We start from the raw sequence: 16,468 nt of genomic DNA on the forward strand, positions 1-16,468 counted from the left end.
CTCTAGATATAAAGCCCAGCATTCTATTTGCCTTTTGATTAGTTTTTGCACCTGTCCATGATATTTTAATGATCAATTTACAGGAACCCCCAAGTCTCTTTGGAGCTCTTCTAGCTTTTCACCATTTAGAAAGTACTCTGATCTATCCTTTTTAGTTCCAAAGTGGATGACCTCACATTGCCGATATTGAAATCCATTTGCCACATTTTTGCCCAGTTAATCTATTGATATCTTTGTAATTTTATGCTTGCATCTACACTGCTTACAATGCCGCCTATCTTTATGTCATCGGCAGACTTGGATATGTGGCTCTCTATCCCGTCATCTAAGTCGTTAATAAATTTAGTGAATAGTTGAGGCCCCAATACAGATCCCTGCGGGATGCCACGAATCACATCCTGCCAATTAGAATACCTACCCATTATCCCTACTGCCCGTCACCTGCCACTCAGCCAATTTCCTAACCAGGTCTGCCCCCAATTCCATGAGCTTCAACTTTAGCTAACAGTCCCTTATGAAGGACTTCATCGAAGGCCTTCTGGAAGTCAGTAGAAATAATATGCACAGACATTCCCCTGCCCACTACTTTAGTCACCTATACAAAAAATTCAATCAGGTTAGTCATGCATGAACCTAGGCTTTCCAAATCCAGGCTGGCTCACTCTCTCTCTCTCTCTCTGATCAGCTGAAAATTTTGAAGGTGTTTAGTCACCTGTTGTTTTTCTCTCATATTTCTTATTTCTCTCGCCTGGTTTAACTACTTCACATCTTTTAGTTTTCTCTTTACCTGTAGTGTCTAACGCGCAATTTCTGACTATTACCGTACTCTCTTCTTTTTCCTTTGTTTTAGAATTATTATTTATACTAACTGTTCTGCCTGAGCCCTCCCGAAGCAGGGCGTTTTCCTGGAGTTGGTGTCCTGGTTAACATTCCTCCCTCAACCAATGCGCAAACAAACCAGATTAACTGATCATTCATTTACTTGTTGTTTTGGCAACTTGCTCTGAGCAATTGGCTGCAAGTAACAGGGTATACTTCAAAAGTGATTCATTGGTTGAAGTGCTTTCAGAAGTCCTGAGAATATATATAAAAATACTTGTTCTTCACCTTTGCTGGTCACATAACCCATTAATTCGGTGACGGAACAGCATTCCTGACACTTGCCACCTGCTCTCTCTCTCTTCTTGGTCATTATTTGTTCAGTTCTGATGAAAAATCAACCTCTGAAATATTAACGACACTTTTCTCTTTACACTTGCTGATGGTTATTTCTAACAGTTTCTGTATTTATCTTTTTACAGCTTAAAGGGCACCTTAATTCCTGGGGCGGCTTGGCTGTCCAGGAGGAGGAGAAGAGAGGGGAAGAAGGGAGCGGCGAGGAGCGGGGGGAGGCGGGGGGCAAGGGGGGGCAGGGCAAGGGGGGGCAGGGCAAGGGGGGGCAGGGCAAGGGGCAAGGGGGCGGGGCAAGGGGGCGGGGGCGGCGCGGGGGGGAGGGGGGGGCAGGGGGGAGGGGGGGGCAGGGGGGAGGGGGGGCGGCGGGGGGGAGGGGGGGCGGCGGGGGGGAGGGGGGGCGGCGGGGGGGAGGGGGGGCGGCGGGGGGGAGGGGGGGCGGCGGGGGGGAGGGGGGGCGGCGGGGGGGAGGGGGGGCGGCGGGGGGGAGGGGGGGCGGCGGGGGGGAGGGGGGGCGGCGGGGGGGAGGGGGGGCGGCGGGGGGGAGGGGGGGGCGGCGGGGGGGAGGGGGGGCGGCGGGGGGGAGGGGGGGCGGCGGGGGGGAGGGGGGGGCGGCGGGGGGGAGGGGGGGCGGCGGGGGGGAGGGGGGGCGGCGGGGGGGAGGGGGGGCGGCGGGGGGGAGGGGGGGCGGCGGGGGGGAGGGGGGGCGGCGGGGGGGAGGGGGGCGGCGGGGGGGGAGGGGGGCGGCGGGGGGGAGGGGGGGCGGCGGGGGGGAGGGGGGCGGCGGGGGGGAGGGGGGCGGCGGGGGGGAGGGGGGCGGCGGGGGGGGGAGGGGGGCGGCGGGGGGGGGAGGGGGGCGGCGGGGGGGGCGGCGGGGGGGGGAGGGGGGGGTGGCGGGTGGGGAGGGGGGGCGGCGGGGGGGGGGAGAGGGGGGGCGGCGGGGGAGGCGGCAGGGGGGGAGAGGGGGGGGAGAGGGGGGGGCGGCGGGGGGGAGAGGGGGGGGGCGGCGGGGGGGAGGCGGCCGGGGGGAGGGGGGGGGGGCGGCCGGGGGGAGGGGGGGGGGGCGGCCGGGGGGAGGGGGGGGGGCGGCCGGGGGGAGGGGGGGGTGGCGGCCGGGGGGAGGGGGGGGGGGCGGCCGGGGGGAGGCGGGGGGGGAGGGGGGGGGGGCGGCCGGGGGGAGGGGGGGGGGGCGGCCGGGGGGAGGGGGGGGGGGGCGGCCGGGGGGAGGGGGGGGGGGGGGGGCGGCCGGGGGGAGGGGGGGGGGCGGCCGGGGGGAGGGGGGGGGGGGCGGCCGGGGGGGAGGGGGGGGGGGGCGGCCGGGGGGAGGGGGGGGGGGGCGGCCGGGGGGAGGGTGGGGGGCGGCCGGGGGGGGGGGGCGGCCGGGGGGAGGGGGGGGGGCGCGGCCGGGGGGAGGGGGGGGGGGCGCGGCCGGGGGGAGGGGGGGGGGGGCGGCCGGGGGGAGGCGGCCGGGGGGGGGGGGGGGGCGCGGCCGGGGGGGGGGGGGGGGGGGGGCGGCCGGGGGGAGGGGGGGGGGCGGCGGCAGGGGGGAGGGGGGGGGGGCGGCCGGGGGGAGGGGGGGGGGGCGGCCGGGGGGAGGGGGGGGGGGCGGCCGGGGGGAGGGGGGGGGGCGGCCGGGGGGAGGGGGGGGGGCGGCCGGGGGGAGGGGGGGGGGGGCGGCCGGGGGGAGGGGGGGGGGGCGGCCGGGGGGAGGGGGGGGGGGGCGGCCGGGGGGAGGGGGGGGGGCGGCCGGGGGGAGGGGGGGGGGGCGGCCGGGGGGAGGCCGGGGGGAGCGGCCGGGGGGAGGGGGGGGGGGCGGCCGGGGGGAGGGGGGGGGGGCGGCCGGGGGGAGGGGGGGGGGGGGCGGCCGGGGGGAGGGGGGGGGGGGGCGGCCGGGGGGAGGGGGGGGGGGGGGGCGGCCGGGGGGAGGGGGGGGGGGGCGGCCGGGGGGAGGGGGGGGGGGCGGCCGGGGGGAGGGGGGGGGGGCGGCCGGGGGGAGGGGGGGGGGCGGCCGGGGGGAGGGGCCAAACTATAGAACATCCGATCATATCTTCACCCTACAGACCCTAATTGACAAACACGTTCACCATAACAAAAGCAAAATCTACGCATGCTTTGTAGATTTCCAGAAGGCTTTCGACTCCATCTGGCATGACGGTTTATTCCTGAAACTTATCGAAAGTGGGGTAGGAGGGAAAACATATGATGTAATTAAATCAATGTATACAAACAACAAATGTGCAGTTAAAATTGGAGACAAACAAACAAAATACTTCCCACAGGGGCGGGGGGTGACGCAGGGCTCGCCAATCTCACCGACACTCTTTAATATTTACATAAATGGATTGGCAAAACTACTTGAACAATCTACAGCACCCGGCCTCACCCTATATGAATCCAAGGTTAAATTCCTCCTCTATGCAGACGACCTGGTTCTGCTGTCACCTACTAAAGAGGGGCTACAGCAAAACCTGGACCTGCTGGAGTCGTACTGCCAGACTTGGGCCCTGACAATAAATCCCCAAAAAACCAAAGTCCTTGTGTTCCAGCAAAGATCCAAACATCAGGGACCCAAAATAAATTTCACAGTAGGAACAACCAAAATTGAACAAACCACTAACTACACATACTTGGGCTTAAAAATCAGTTCTACGGGAAACTTCAAACTGGCTGTGAATGAACTGAAAGAGAAAGCAAGAAGGGCTTTCTATGCCATCAAAAAATCAATCCAAATAGAAATCCCAATTAGCATTTGGCTCAAAATTTTCAAATCAGTAATTGAACCAATTGCACTCTATGGCAGTGAAGTATGGGGACCGCTAACTCAACAAGAATTTGCAAAATGGGACAAACACCCAATTGAGATCCTACATGCAGAATTCTGTAAAAGTATCCTCCGGACTCAAAGGAAAACAGTAAACAATGCATGCAGGGCAGAACTAGGCCAATATCCATTAATAATCACTATCCAAAAAAGAGCCACCAAATTTTGGAATCACCTACAAATGAGCAATCCCCAATGCTATCACTACGACGCCCTGAAATGCCAAGAGCTGACCATAAAGAAGAATACCCTCAGTCAACTCGTCCTGGGACTCAGTGAAGTAACTACTAACAATACTAACAATAACCAGCCCCAGGACAGTGACAGGGTAACACAAAGAATTCGACCCAACACAATCGTCGCTAAGCAAAAGGAAAAATATCTGACATATTGGGCAGAAACAACAAAAACCCAAAGCAAACTCAATTGCTACTTGGCCCTAAACAGACAATACAACATAGCTGATTACCTGACCATGGTAAAGGATAACAAACTGAGAAGAACCTTGACAAGGTACAGACTTAGCGAACATAGCCTAGCGATCGAAAAAGGCAGACACAGGCAGACCAGGCTGCCAAGAGAGGACAGGATATGCTCTCACTGCAGTCAGGGAGTGGTGGAGACAGAGATGCACTTCCTCACAGCTTGTGGAAAATATCAGGGCATCAGGGAGAATTTCTACCAAAAATTCTCACAAATATGCCCTGATTTCAGAAATCTGAGTGACAACCAAAAACTCCCATTCCTACTGGGAGAGGAGAGAAACTGTATAACACTGGCGGCACACTATGTTACAGCTTGCCATGAACAGAGGGACAACCAGTAAACTAAGAAAAGAATATATATAAACAATGCGAATGTATATTTATACACTCAGGGATATACCTGTTTATACACTGTATGAATAGAACTGCGTTTTTGTGCTAAACCATAAATATATTTTGATGCTTTGGCAACATAAGATGTAACTTATCATGCCAATAAAGCGATTTGAATTGTGAATTGTGAATTGTGGGCGGCCGGGGGGAGGGGGGGGGGGGCGGCCGGGGGGAGGGGGGGGCGGCGGGGGGGGAGGGGGGGGGGCGGCAGGGGGGAGGGGGGGGGGGCGGCAGGGGGGAGGGGGGGGGGGCGGCAGGGGGGAGGGGGGGGCGGCAGGGGGGAGGGGGGGGCGGCAGGGGGGAGGGGGGGGCGGCAGGGGGGAGGGGGGGGCGGCAGGGGGGAGGGGGGGGCGGCAGGGGGGAGGGGGGGGCGGCAGGGGGGAGGGGGGGGCGGCAGGGGGGAGGGGGGGCGGCAGGGGGGAGGGGGGGCGGCAGGGGGGAGGGGGGGGCGGCAGGGGGGAGGGGGGGGCGGCAGGGGGGAGGGGGGGGCGGCAGGGGGGAGGGGGGGGCGGCAGGGGGGAGGGGGGGGCGGCAGGGGGGAGGGGGGGGCGGCAGGGGGGAGGGGGGGGCGGCAGGGGGGAGGGGGGGGGCGGCAGGGGGGAGGGGGGGGCGGCAGGGGGGAGGGGGGGGCGGCAGGGGGGAGGGGGGGGCGGCAGGGGGGAGGGGGGGGCGGCAGGGGGGAGGGGGGGGCGGCAGGGGGGAGGGGGGGGCGGCAGGGGGGAGGGGGGGGCGGCAGGGGGGAGGGGGGGGCGGCAGGGGGGAGGGGGGGGCGGCAGGGGGGAGGGGGGGGCGGCAGGGGGGAGGGGGGGGCGGCAGGGGGGAGGGGGGGGCGGCAGGGGGGAGGGGGGGGCGGCAGGGGGGAGGGGGGGGCGGCAGGGGGGAGGGGGGGGCGGCAGGGGGGAGGGGGGGGCGGCAGGGGGGAGGGGGGGGCGGCAGGGGGGAGGGGGGGGCGGCAGGGGGGAGGGGGGGGCGGCAGGGGGGAGGGGGGGGCGGCAGGGGGGAGGGGGGGGCGGCAGGGGGGAGGGGGGGGCGGCAGGGGGGAGGGGGGGGCGGCAGGGGGGAGGGGGGGGCGGCAGGGGGGAGGGGGGGGCGGCAGGGGGGAGGGGGGGGCGGCAGGGGGGAGGGGGGGGCGGCAGGGGGGAGGGGGGGGCGGCAGGGGGGAGGGGGGGGCGGCAGGGGGGAGGGGGGGGCGGCAGGGGGGAGGGGGGGGGCGGCAGGGGGGAGGGGGGGGGCGGCAGGGGGGAGGGGGGGCGGCAGGGGGGGGGGGGGGCGGCAGGGGGGGGGGGGGCGGCAGGGGGGAGGGGGGGCGGCAGGGGGGAGGGGGGGCGGCAGGGGGGAGGGGGGGCGGCAGGGGGGAGGGGGGGCGGCAGGGGGAGGGGGGGCGGCAGGGGGAGGGGGGGCGGCAGGGGGAGGGGGGGCGGCAGGGGGAGGGGGGGCGGCAGGGGGAGGGGGGGCGGCAGGGGGAGGGGGGGCGGCAGGGGGAGGGGGGGCGGCAGGGGGAGGGGGGGCGGCAGGGGGAGGGGGGGCGGCAGGGGGAGGGGGGGCGGCAGGGGGAGGGGGGGCGGCAGGGGGAGGGGGGGCGGCAGGGGGAGGGGGGGCGGCAGGGGGAGGGGGGGCGGCAGGGGGAGGGGGGGCGGCAGGGGGAGGGGGGGCGGCAGGGGGAGGGGGGGCGGCAGGGGGAGGGGGGGCGGCAGGGGGAGGGGGGGCGGCAGGGGGAGGGGGGGCGGCAGGGGGAGGGGGGGCGGCAGGGGGAGGGGGGGCGGCAGGGGGAGGGGGGGCGGCAGGGGGAGGGGGGGCGGCAGGGGGAGGGGGGGCGGCAGGGGGAGGGGGGGCGGCAGGGGGAGGGGGGGCGGCAGGGGGAGGGGGGGCGGCAGGGGGAGGGGGGGCGGCAGGGGGAGGGGGGCGGCAGGGGGAGGGGGGCGGCAGGGGGAGGGGGGCGGCAGGGGGAGGGGGGCGGCAGGGGGAGGGGGGCGGCAGGGGGAGGGGGGGCGGCAGGGGGAGGGGGGGCGGCAGGGGGAGGGGGGGCGGCAGGGGGAGGGGGGGCGGCAGGGGGAGGGGGGGCGGCAGGGGGAGGGGGGGCGGCAGGGGGAGGGGGGGCGGCAGGGGGAGGGGGGGCGGCAGGGGGAGGGGGGGCGGCAGGGGGAGGGGGGGCGGCAGGGGGAGGGGGGGCGGCAGGGGGAGGGGGGGCGGCAGGGGGAGGGGGGGCGGCAGGGGGAGGGGGGGGGAGCAGGGGAGCAGGGGGAAGCAGGGGGGGGGACGGCCGGGGTGGGAGGGAGAGGTGAGGGCGGTGGGGGGGGGGGGCGGGGGGGCGAGGCTGGACCGTAGCACAAACCTGCGGTCCTGAGTGAGGAGCAGGAACTCCCGGCCGAGGGGTTGTCCGCCGGAGTCCAAGTCCGAGTCCATTCACTCCCTCGCCCTGCCCCGTAGTCAATGAGAGAAGTCCTGCTGCTGATGGTGGAGACCCACGAATGATGAAATGCACAAAGAGGAGTTTAGAACAGTACAAAGGATAAAAACCTTTTCAAGGAATGATTTGACAGTTTGTTTTTCTAAATTGGTAAATTTTCTGCAGTGATCAGTAAAGCTGATAGGAGGATTGTTTCTTAAAATATAATTCAGACAATCTAAAAGGGTAATGGACACACACACTATTATACAATCTTTAGTATTGCTACTAACGGTCGACCTGTGGCTCGATGAGCTGCACTCTGGACGGGATGTTACATCATTCACTGTGCAATTTATTAACTTCTACATTTACTGACTAAGGCATCTTTCAGCAATCAGTGGCCATGATTATATGCTTCTTTATTTCAAAATTTATTTCACCTTGAAAACCCAGAATACACAGCAATACTGTGGAGAGTGCAAGTGGCCATGTTGGAGGTAGATAGCTGGTGTTTAGCAGTCAGGTGGGGTTTACTCGCTCTTATTGTAGGGTCCTGGGCTTTAGCAGAACTGGGCATTGGTCCTGTGGATAAACAGCACTGTGGGGGTGGGGGGCTGCACAAGCCGAGATCAGATGACCTGTCATAGATCCCGGGACCCTCACGCTGTTCAGCTCAGCTGTTACCGGTTCAATTTGTAAATCCATTCGGGGAGTTCTTAATCAAAAGATGCTCTTGACAGACAATCTGCTTTAGTGATGTTGGCTGAGGGTTAAATATCAGCCAGTACACCAGGGAACTCCCCAGTTCCTCTTCGAAATAGTGCCATGGGATCTTTTACATTCACCAGGCAGTCAGGGCCTCGGTTTAACATCTCATCCGAAAGACGGCACCTCTGACAGTGCAGCACTCCCTCAGTACTGCACTGGACTGTCGGCCTAGATTTTGTGCTCAAGTCTCTGGAGTGGAACTTGAACCCACGACCTTCTGACTCAGAGGCGAGTGTGCTACCACTGAGGCACGGCTGATTTCCTTGAGAGTCATTTACTAATCCAAGCTTCAATAGGGAGAAGGCAGGCAATGAGAGCTGCTCACCATCAGATTGGCTAAAAAAAATCCTACTTTTTAACATGACATTTTAAATAACCTACCCAGGAAAAGGGAGATTTCTTGCACATTCATTAAATCCAACAGCTTCACCGTGTTGCCCAGCCACAGAGTCCGCAAGGGAATCTACAACAACATTCAGAGTTAACACCGCCATTTCCAACCACAACCCACCATTCAACCAGTCAGCATGTTATTTTACTCACTGGACTAAACTTTTTGGTTTTTCTCCCCATCTTTACTTTTTTCTCCCTCCATTTCTTTTCCCTAGAACACACTCTGGCACAGAGGCACGAACTGAACTGACTCTCGGTTGCTGCCGATGCCTTTTTTTTTATTCGTTCCTGGATATGGGCGTCGCTGGCAAGGCCAGCATTTATTGCCCATCCCTAATTGTCCTCGAGAAGGTGGCCAGTCCACATGGTGAAGGTACTCCCGCAGAGCTGTTAGGGAGGTAGTTCCAGGGTTTTGACCCAGTGACGATGAAGGAACGACAATATATTTCCAAGTCAGGATGGTGTGTGACTTGGAGGGGAGCATGGAGGTGGTGGTGTTCCCATGTGCCTGCTGCCCTTGTCCTTCTAGGTGGTAGAGGTCGCGGGTTTGGGAGGTGCTGTCGAAGAAATCTTGGCTGCTCTTTAGCTCGCTGGGGTACAAAAGCCCTACGAGGTGAAATGCCCACTGACTTCCCCACCCTACGTCTGGTAGACTCCACTCTCTCCAACAGTTCCGCCAGTATCCGGAACTTGTCCAGGGAGAAAGTCAGCCCCACAACTGGCACTGACCAGATGTGTCTGCAGTGTGCCTGGGCAGGAGATTCCAGATCTCTCAACCAAGGTGGGCCTGGCTCAGGTTGGGCAGCAAGTTAGTGGAGTAACTGAGTTTCAGGATTTCTTTGAAGACAAAAATAATTAAATTACCTTTCCCCTCTAAAGTAAACTAAATTAAATTAGGGCTGTCATCAAAATACATTCGTTTGTTTTGGTGCTTTTCTATTGACTAAACTCAACGTAGTCACATGGAGCTCATGTCCCTGCTGTTCTACAAATGCCTTTTGCCAAAGACTAGTTGGGCCGAATGGCCTGTTTCTGTGCTGTACTTTCTGTGTAACTCACTTACCCTGGATCCTATCGCTCGGTTTAACTGATCAAGCTCCTCAAACGTCTGTTCCTCCCAATTCACCCAACTCACAGCAACAGTGATCTTAGGAGCTGCAAAGACAGGCATTTCATGATTCAATATTAAAATCCTTTTGCACAAACACCCCCATTTGAGATTCTCTACAATCCATCTGGAAATATCTAGAACAACTTGTTTGATAATCTCAATTCTAGTACAATTCCAATTATCTATTAGAAACAAAACATTTTGAATGTCTCAGAAAATTAGGAAGGGCTTGATAGGGTAAATGTAGAGAAAATGTTCCCACGTGTGGGAGAGACCAGAACTAGGGGCCATAAATATAAGATCGTCACTAATAAACCCAATAGAGAATTCAGGAGAAACTTCTTTACCCAGAGTGGCTAGAATGTGGAACTCGCTACCACATGGAGTGATTGAGGCAAATAACAGATTCATTTAAGGGGAAGCTAAAGAACCATGAGGGAGAAAAGAATAGAAGGATATGCTAATAGGGTGAGATGATGAGGGGTGGGAGGAGGCTCGTGTGGAGCAAGAACACCGACATGGACTAGTTGGGCCGAATGGCCTGTTTCTGTGCTGTACTTTCTGTGTAACTCACCAAATGAGATTCCCTCCTTGGATTGTTCCCTTTTATTCTCAATACATTCTGGCAGGCTTTTCAAAGTTGACAGAAGCTGAAACAAATAAATTTAAACGGGTTTAGATTTGGAGAGGGACCGGTTCCTCAATATGACTTTAGTTTGATTTCAGTAGGGTGAGATTATAAAATCAGTAGTATTTTACAGCACAGGAAGAGGCCATTTGGCCCCACATATCTCTGCTAACTCTCTGAAAGAACTCTGCACTTTTCTCATTGTCATTTTCCTATCACTTTTATTTTTTTATTTTTCAAATATGTATCCACTTACTTTTTAGAAGCTGGTATGTATTCTGGTCCCTAAAACCCTCAGCATTAAAAAATGTCTCCTAACTTCTCTCTTTGTTCTTTTGGTGAGGATCTTATTTTATTCCCTCTAATTACTGAGTCGTTGTCAGTGGCAATAGTTTTTCCAATTTACCTTATCAATGTTAAATCCCTCAATCAAATCTCCTTTTAACCTTCTTTGTTCTAATGAAAAAATTCCCAGTTTCTCCTCATAATTAAAGCTTCACATTCTTGGTGTCATCTTCTGCTCACTTTCCTAAAGTGAGACACCAAAATTTGGACACAATAATCTAATGCTGCCTGAACAATGATTTTAAATGGTTTAGCTTCACTTCATGTTTGCTCTTAATCCCTATTTATAAAGTCTACCATTCCTTGTGCTTTTTCAAGCAAACAGCTTTATCAACTTATCCTCACTTTTAAAGATTTATATATCTGCCCCCAAAGTCACCCCACCCCTTTTAAAGTTTTACCATTTAGTGTAAATTTCCTCCCCTTATGCTTCCTCTCAAAATGTAGCATCTTACATAATTTAATTTTTAATTTATTCATTTATGGGATGTGGGCGTCGCTGGCAAGGCCAGCATTTATTGCCCATCCCTAAATGCCCTCGAGAAGGTGGTGGTGAGCCGCCTTCTTGAACCGCTGCAGTCCGTGTGGTGTGTTGTACAACTGTATGGCATTTAAGGGCAGTTAAGAGTCAACCACATTGCTGTGGGTCTGGAATCACACATAGGCCAGACCGGGTAAGGATGACAGATTTCCTTCCCTAAAGGACATTAGTGAACCAGTTGGGTTTTTATGTCAATCCGTTACTGATACTAGATTTATTTAATTAACTGTATTTAAATTCCCCAGCTGCTGTGGTGGAATTTGAACACGTGTCTCCGGACCATTAGTCCAGGCCTCTGGATTACTAGTCCAGTAAAAAAAGCCACTGTGTTACTGTTCCCTACGTGCAATATCTGCATTAAATTTCATCTATCTGCCCAACCTACAAATCTGTCTATAGCCTCCTAAAGTCACTTAGTCTTCTTCACATTACCTCGCTCCCTATTTTTGTGTCATCTGCAGATTTTGATATTGTGCCCAACTCCAGAACAAACATAATGGCCCAGAAATTCGGGTCTCCACGGGTGAGTACGCACGAGGTACTCACCCGTAGGCCCAATGGAAGTACCGGTTTCCTGCATGCACTGCGCATGCGCGGGAAACCGGCACTTCCATTCCCCTGAATAAAGGGGTTCAGAGTTCGAACGTGTGCGCGGGAGAGGCTGCGCGTGCGCATTGAACTTGCACTTTCTTTGCAGGTTTGCCCAGGAGGGTAAGTCTCCAGAATTTACACATAAAAAGCAGGCGTAAGGCCTGCTTTTTACAAGGGAAGTGGTGAATTAATTAAAATTAAAACATTTTTTCCACAGGTTTATTATTTTTAAATACTTTAAAGCAAGGTAAGTTTATTTTTTAGCCCCGTTAGAAAATAAAATTATTTTTTTCAAAAATTTAAATTATTGTTTAAAATAGTTATTTTATGTAATTTATAGTTTATTTTAAAAATGTAATGTTTTTTAAAAATTTATTTGAAGATTTAGTGATGTTTTGGGGCCCATAGTATTTATAAGTTTTGACAGCTCTTCCTGTCAAACTTATGAATGGAGCATTCCCTACTCCAATTGGCTCCCCATGGCCCACGTGATCCCAGGGGACGCATCGAACTAACTGCGCCCCTGGGATACGCAAGCACTGCGCGCCGGCAGTTGGAGGAGGCCCAGGATCGGAATCCCATGCAGGCCCACAGCTCAACGGCCGGCGCGCAAGGTAAGTGCAGGTCGGGGGCTTGCACCCGTGGGAAACCCCTGACCCAAATTTCTAGGCCATTAGAAGAGCAACCCGGCCAATTACCACCCCATCAGTCCACTCACAATCATCAGCAAAGTGATGGAAGGTGTCAGAGACAGTGCTATCAAGCGGAACTTACCAATAACCTGCTCACTGATGCTCAGTTTGGGTTCCGCCAGGACCACTCGGCTCCCGACCTCATTACAGCCTTGGTCCAAACATGGACAAAGGAGCTGAACTCCAGAGGTGAGGTGAGAGTGACAGCCCTTTCATCAAGACAGCATTTGACCGAGTGTGGCATCAAGGAGCCCTAATAAAACTGAAGTCAATGGGAATCGGGGGGAAAACTCTCCACTAGCTGGAGTCACACCTAGCACAAAGGAAGATGGTTGTGGTGGTTGAAGGTCAATCATCACAGCCCCAGGACATCGCTGCAGAAGTTCCTCAGGGCAGTGTCCTAGGCCCAACCATCTTCAGCTGCTTCATCAATCACCTTCCCTCCAACATAAGGTTAGAAATGGGGATGTTTGCTGATGACTGCACAGTGTTCAGCGCCATTCACAACTCCTCAGATAATGAAGCAGTCCATACCCGCATGCAACGGGACCTGGACGACGTTCAGGCTTGGGCTGATAAGTGGCAGGAAACATTTGCACTACAGAAGTGTCAGGCAATGACTATCTCCAACAAGCAAGAGTCTAACCACCTCCCCTTGACATTCAACAGCATTACCATCGCCAAATCCCCCACCATCAACATCCTGGGGGTCACCATTGACCAGAAACTTAACTGGACCAGCCACATATATACTGTGGCAACAAGAGCAGGTCAGAGGCTAGGTATTCTGCGGTGAGTGTCTCACCTCCTGACTCCCCAAAGCCTTTCCACCATCTACAAGGCACAAGTCAGGGGTGTGATGGAATGCTCTCCACTTGCCTGGATGAGTGCAGCTCCAACAACTCTCAAGAAGCTCGACACCATCAAGGACAAAGCAGCCCGCTTGATTGGCACCCCATCCACCACCTTAAACATTCACTCCCTCCACTATTGGCATACCGAGGCTGCAATGTGTACCATCTACAAGATGCACTGCAGCAATTCGCCAAGGCTTCTTCAGTAGCACCTCCCAAACCCGCGACCTCTTCCACCTAGAAGGACAAGGGCAGCAGGCGCATGGAACACCACCACCTCCAAGTTCCCCTCCAAGTCACACACCATCCTGACTTAGAAGTATATCACCGATCCTTCATCGTCACTGGGTCAAATTCCTGGACAGGGTAACAGCACTGTGGGAGTACCTTCACCACACGGACTGCAGCAGTTCAAAAAGTCAGCTCACCGCCACCTTCTCAAAGGCAATTAGGGATGGGCAATAAATGCTGGCCTTGCCAGCGATACCCACAATGCATGAATGAATAAAAAAATAAAAAAAAATCCATTGAATGTGGAAAGTGAGGACAAGGGAAACCCTATTGTGATTCTGGGAGGGAGGGGAAGGAGTGAGGGCAGAAGTACGGGAAATGGGACGGACACTGTTGAGGGCCCCATCAACCACGGTGGAGGGGAATCCTCGGTTAAAGAATCATAGCATGGTTACAGCACAGAAGGATATCATTCAGCCCATGCCGGCTCTCTGCAAGTCCCACTCTCTCGCCCTTTCCCCATAGCCCTGCAAATTTTTTCCCCTCAAGTATTTATCCAATTCTCTTTTGAAAGCCACCTCCAGATCATAACCACTCGCTCCGTAAAAAAGTTTTTCCTCATGTCGCCTTTGGTTCTTTTGCGAATCACCTTGAATCTGTGTCCTCTGGTTCTCGACCCTTCTGCCAATGGGAACAGTTATCTATCTACTCTGTCCAGACCCCTCATGATTTTGAACACCTCTATCGAATCTCCTCTCAACCTTCTCTGCTCTAAGGAGAACAATCCCAGCTTCTCCAGTCTATCCACGTAACTGAAGTCCCTCATCCCTGGAATCATTCTCGTAAATCTTTTCTGCACCTTCTCTAAGGCCTTCACATCCTTCCTAAAGTACGGTGCCCAGAATTGGACACAATACTCCAGTTGAGGCTGAACCAGTGTTTTATAAAGGTTCATCATAACTTCCTTGCTTTTGTACTCTATACGTCTATTTATGAAGCCCAGGATCCCCTATGCTTTGTTAACAACTTTCTCAACCTGCCCTGCCACCTTCAACGATTTGTGCACATATACCCCAGGGTCCCTCTGTTCATGCACCCCCTTTAGGATTGTACCCTTTAGTTTATATTGCCTCTCCTCGTTCTTCCTACCAAAATGCATCACTTCGCACTTCTCTGCGTTAAATTTCATCTGCCACGTGTCCACCCATTTCACCAGCCTTTCTATGTTTTCTTGAATCATAGAAAGTTACAGCACGGAAGGAGGCCATTTCAGCCCATTGTGTCCGCGCTGACCAACAAAGGGCTATCCAGCCTAATCCCACTTCCCAGCTCTTGGTCCGTAGCCCTGCAGGTTACAGCATCCCAAGTGCACATCCAAGTACTTTTTAAATGTGGTTTGGGTTCCTGCCTCTACCACCCTTTCAGGCAGTGAATTCCAGACCCCCACAACCCTCTGGGTGAAGAAATTTCCCCTCAAATCCCCTCTAAACCTTCCACCAATTACTTTAAATCTGTGCCCCCTGGTTTTTGACCCCTCTGCTAAGGGAAGTAGGTCCTTTCTATCCACTTTATCTATGCCCCTCATAATTTTATACACCTCAATAAGGTCTCCCCTCAGCCTCCTCTGTTCCAAGGAAAACAGACCCAGCCTATCCAGTCTTTCCTCATAGCTAAGATTCTCTGCTCCCGGCAACATCCTTGTAAATCTCCTCTGTACCCTCTCTAGTGCAATCACATCTTTCCTGTAATGTGGTGACCAGAACTGCACGCAGTACTCTAGCTGAGGCCTAACTAGTGTTTTATACAGTTGAAGCATAAACCCCCCTGCTCTTGTATTCTATGCCACGGCTAATAAAGGCAAGCATTCCGTATACCTTCTTAACCACCTTATCTACCTGGCCTGCTACCTTCAGGGATCTGTGGACATGCACTCCAAGGTCCCTTTGTTCCACTATGCTACTCCGTGTCCTACCATTTAATGTGTATTCCCTTTCCTTGTTAGCCCTCCCCAAATGCATTACCTCACACTTCTCCGGATTGAATTCCATTTGCCACTGTTCTGCCCACCTGACCAATTTATTGATATCTTCCTGCAGTCTACAGCTTCCTTCTTCAGTATCAACCACACAGCCGATTTTAGTATCATCTGCAAACTTCTTAATCATGCCCCCTATATTCAGGTCAAGATCATTGATATATACCATAAAAAGCAAGGGACCTAGTACTGAGCCCTGCGGAACCCCACTGGAAACAGCCTTACAGTCACAAAAACACCCATCAACCATTACCCTCTGCTTCCTGTCTCCGAGCCAGTTTTGAATCCAACTTGACACTTTGCCCTGGATCCCATGGGCTTTTAACTTCATGACCAGTCTGCCATGTGGAACCTTATCAAAAGCCTTGTTAAAGTCCATTTACACTACATCAAACGCACTGCCCTCATCTACCCTCCTTGTTACCTCCTCAAAAAATTCAATCAAGTTTGTCAGGCACGACCTTCCCTTAACAAATCCGTGCTGACTAGCCTTGATTAATCCGTGTCTTTCTAAATTAAGTCCATCACCCTCCTCCTCACTGTTCACTATACCTCCAAGTTTAGTGTCATCTGCAAATTTTGAAATTGTGCCCTGTACTCCCAAGTCCAAGTCATTTATATCAAGAAAAGCAGTGGTCCTAGTACCGACCCCGGGGAACACCACTCTATACCTTCCTCCAGTCTGAAAAACAACCAACCATTCACCATTACTCTCCATTTCCTGTCACTTAGCCAATTTCATATCCATGCTGTCACTGTCCCTTTTATTCCATGGGCTTCAACTTTACTGGCAAGCCTATTATGTGGCCTTTTGGAAGTCCATGTACACCATGTCAACCGCATTGTCCTCATCAAAACTCGATCAATTTAGTTAAACACGATTTGCCTTTAACAAATCCATCCTGGCTTTCCTTAATTAATCCACACTTGTCCAAGATTATCGATTCAAAAAGCTTCCCCACTACCGAGGTTAAACTGACTGGCCTGTAGTTGCTGGGTTTATCCTTACACCCTTTTTTGA

At 55.7% G+C, this 16,468-nt stretch overlaps 1 protein-coding gene across 1 annotated transcript in view; it reads right to left on the reverse strand.

Moving 5' to 3' along the window:
* mtfmt (mitochondrial methionyl-tRNA formyltransferase) overlaps positions 1-16,468 on the reverse strand; it is an 85,006-nt gene that overhangs the window by 41,570 nt on the left and 26,968 nt on the right. The window contains 3 exon segments of the mRNA XM_085968266.1: positions 8,408-8,489; positions 9,483-9,574; positions 10,105-10,180. Coding sequence (XP_085824392.1) covers positions 8,408-8,489; positions 9,483-9,574; positions 10,105-10,180 — 250 coding nt within the window.

Source organism: Somniosus microcephalus, chromosome 27, assembly GCF_052327205.1.
Source record: "Somniosus microcephalus isolate GS21.2 chromosome 27, FLI_Smic_1.0, whole genome shotgun sequence".
Lineage (NCBI taxonomy): Eukaryota > Metazoa > Chordata > Chondrichthyes > Squaliformes > Somniosidae > Somniosus > Somniosus microcephalus.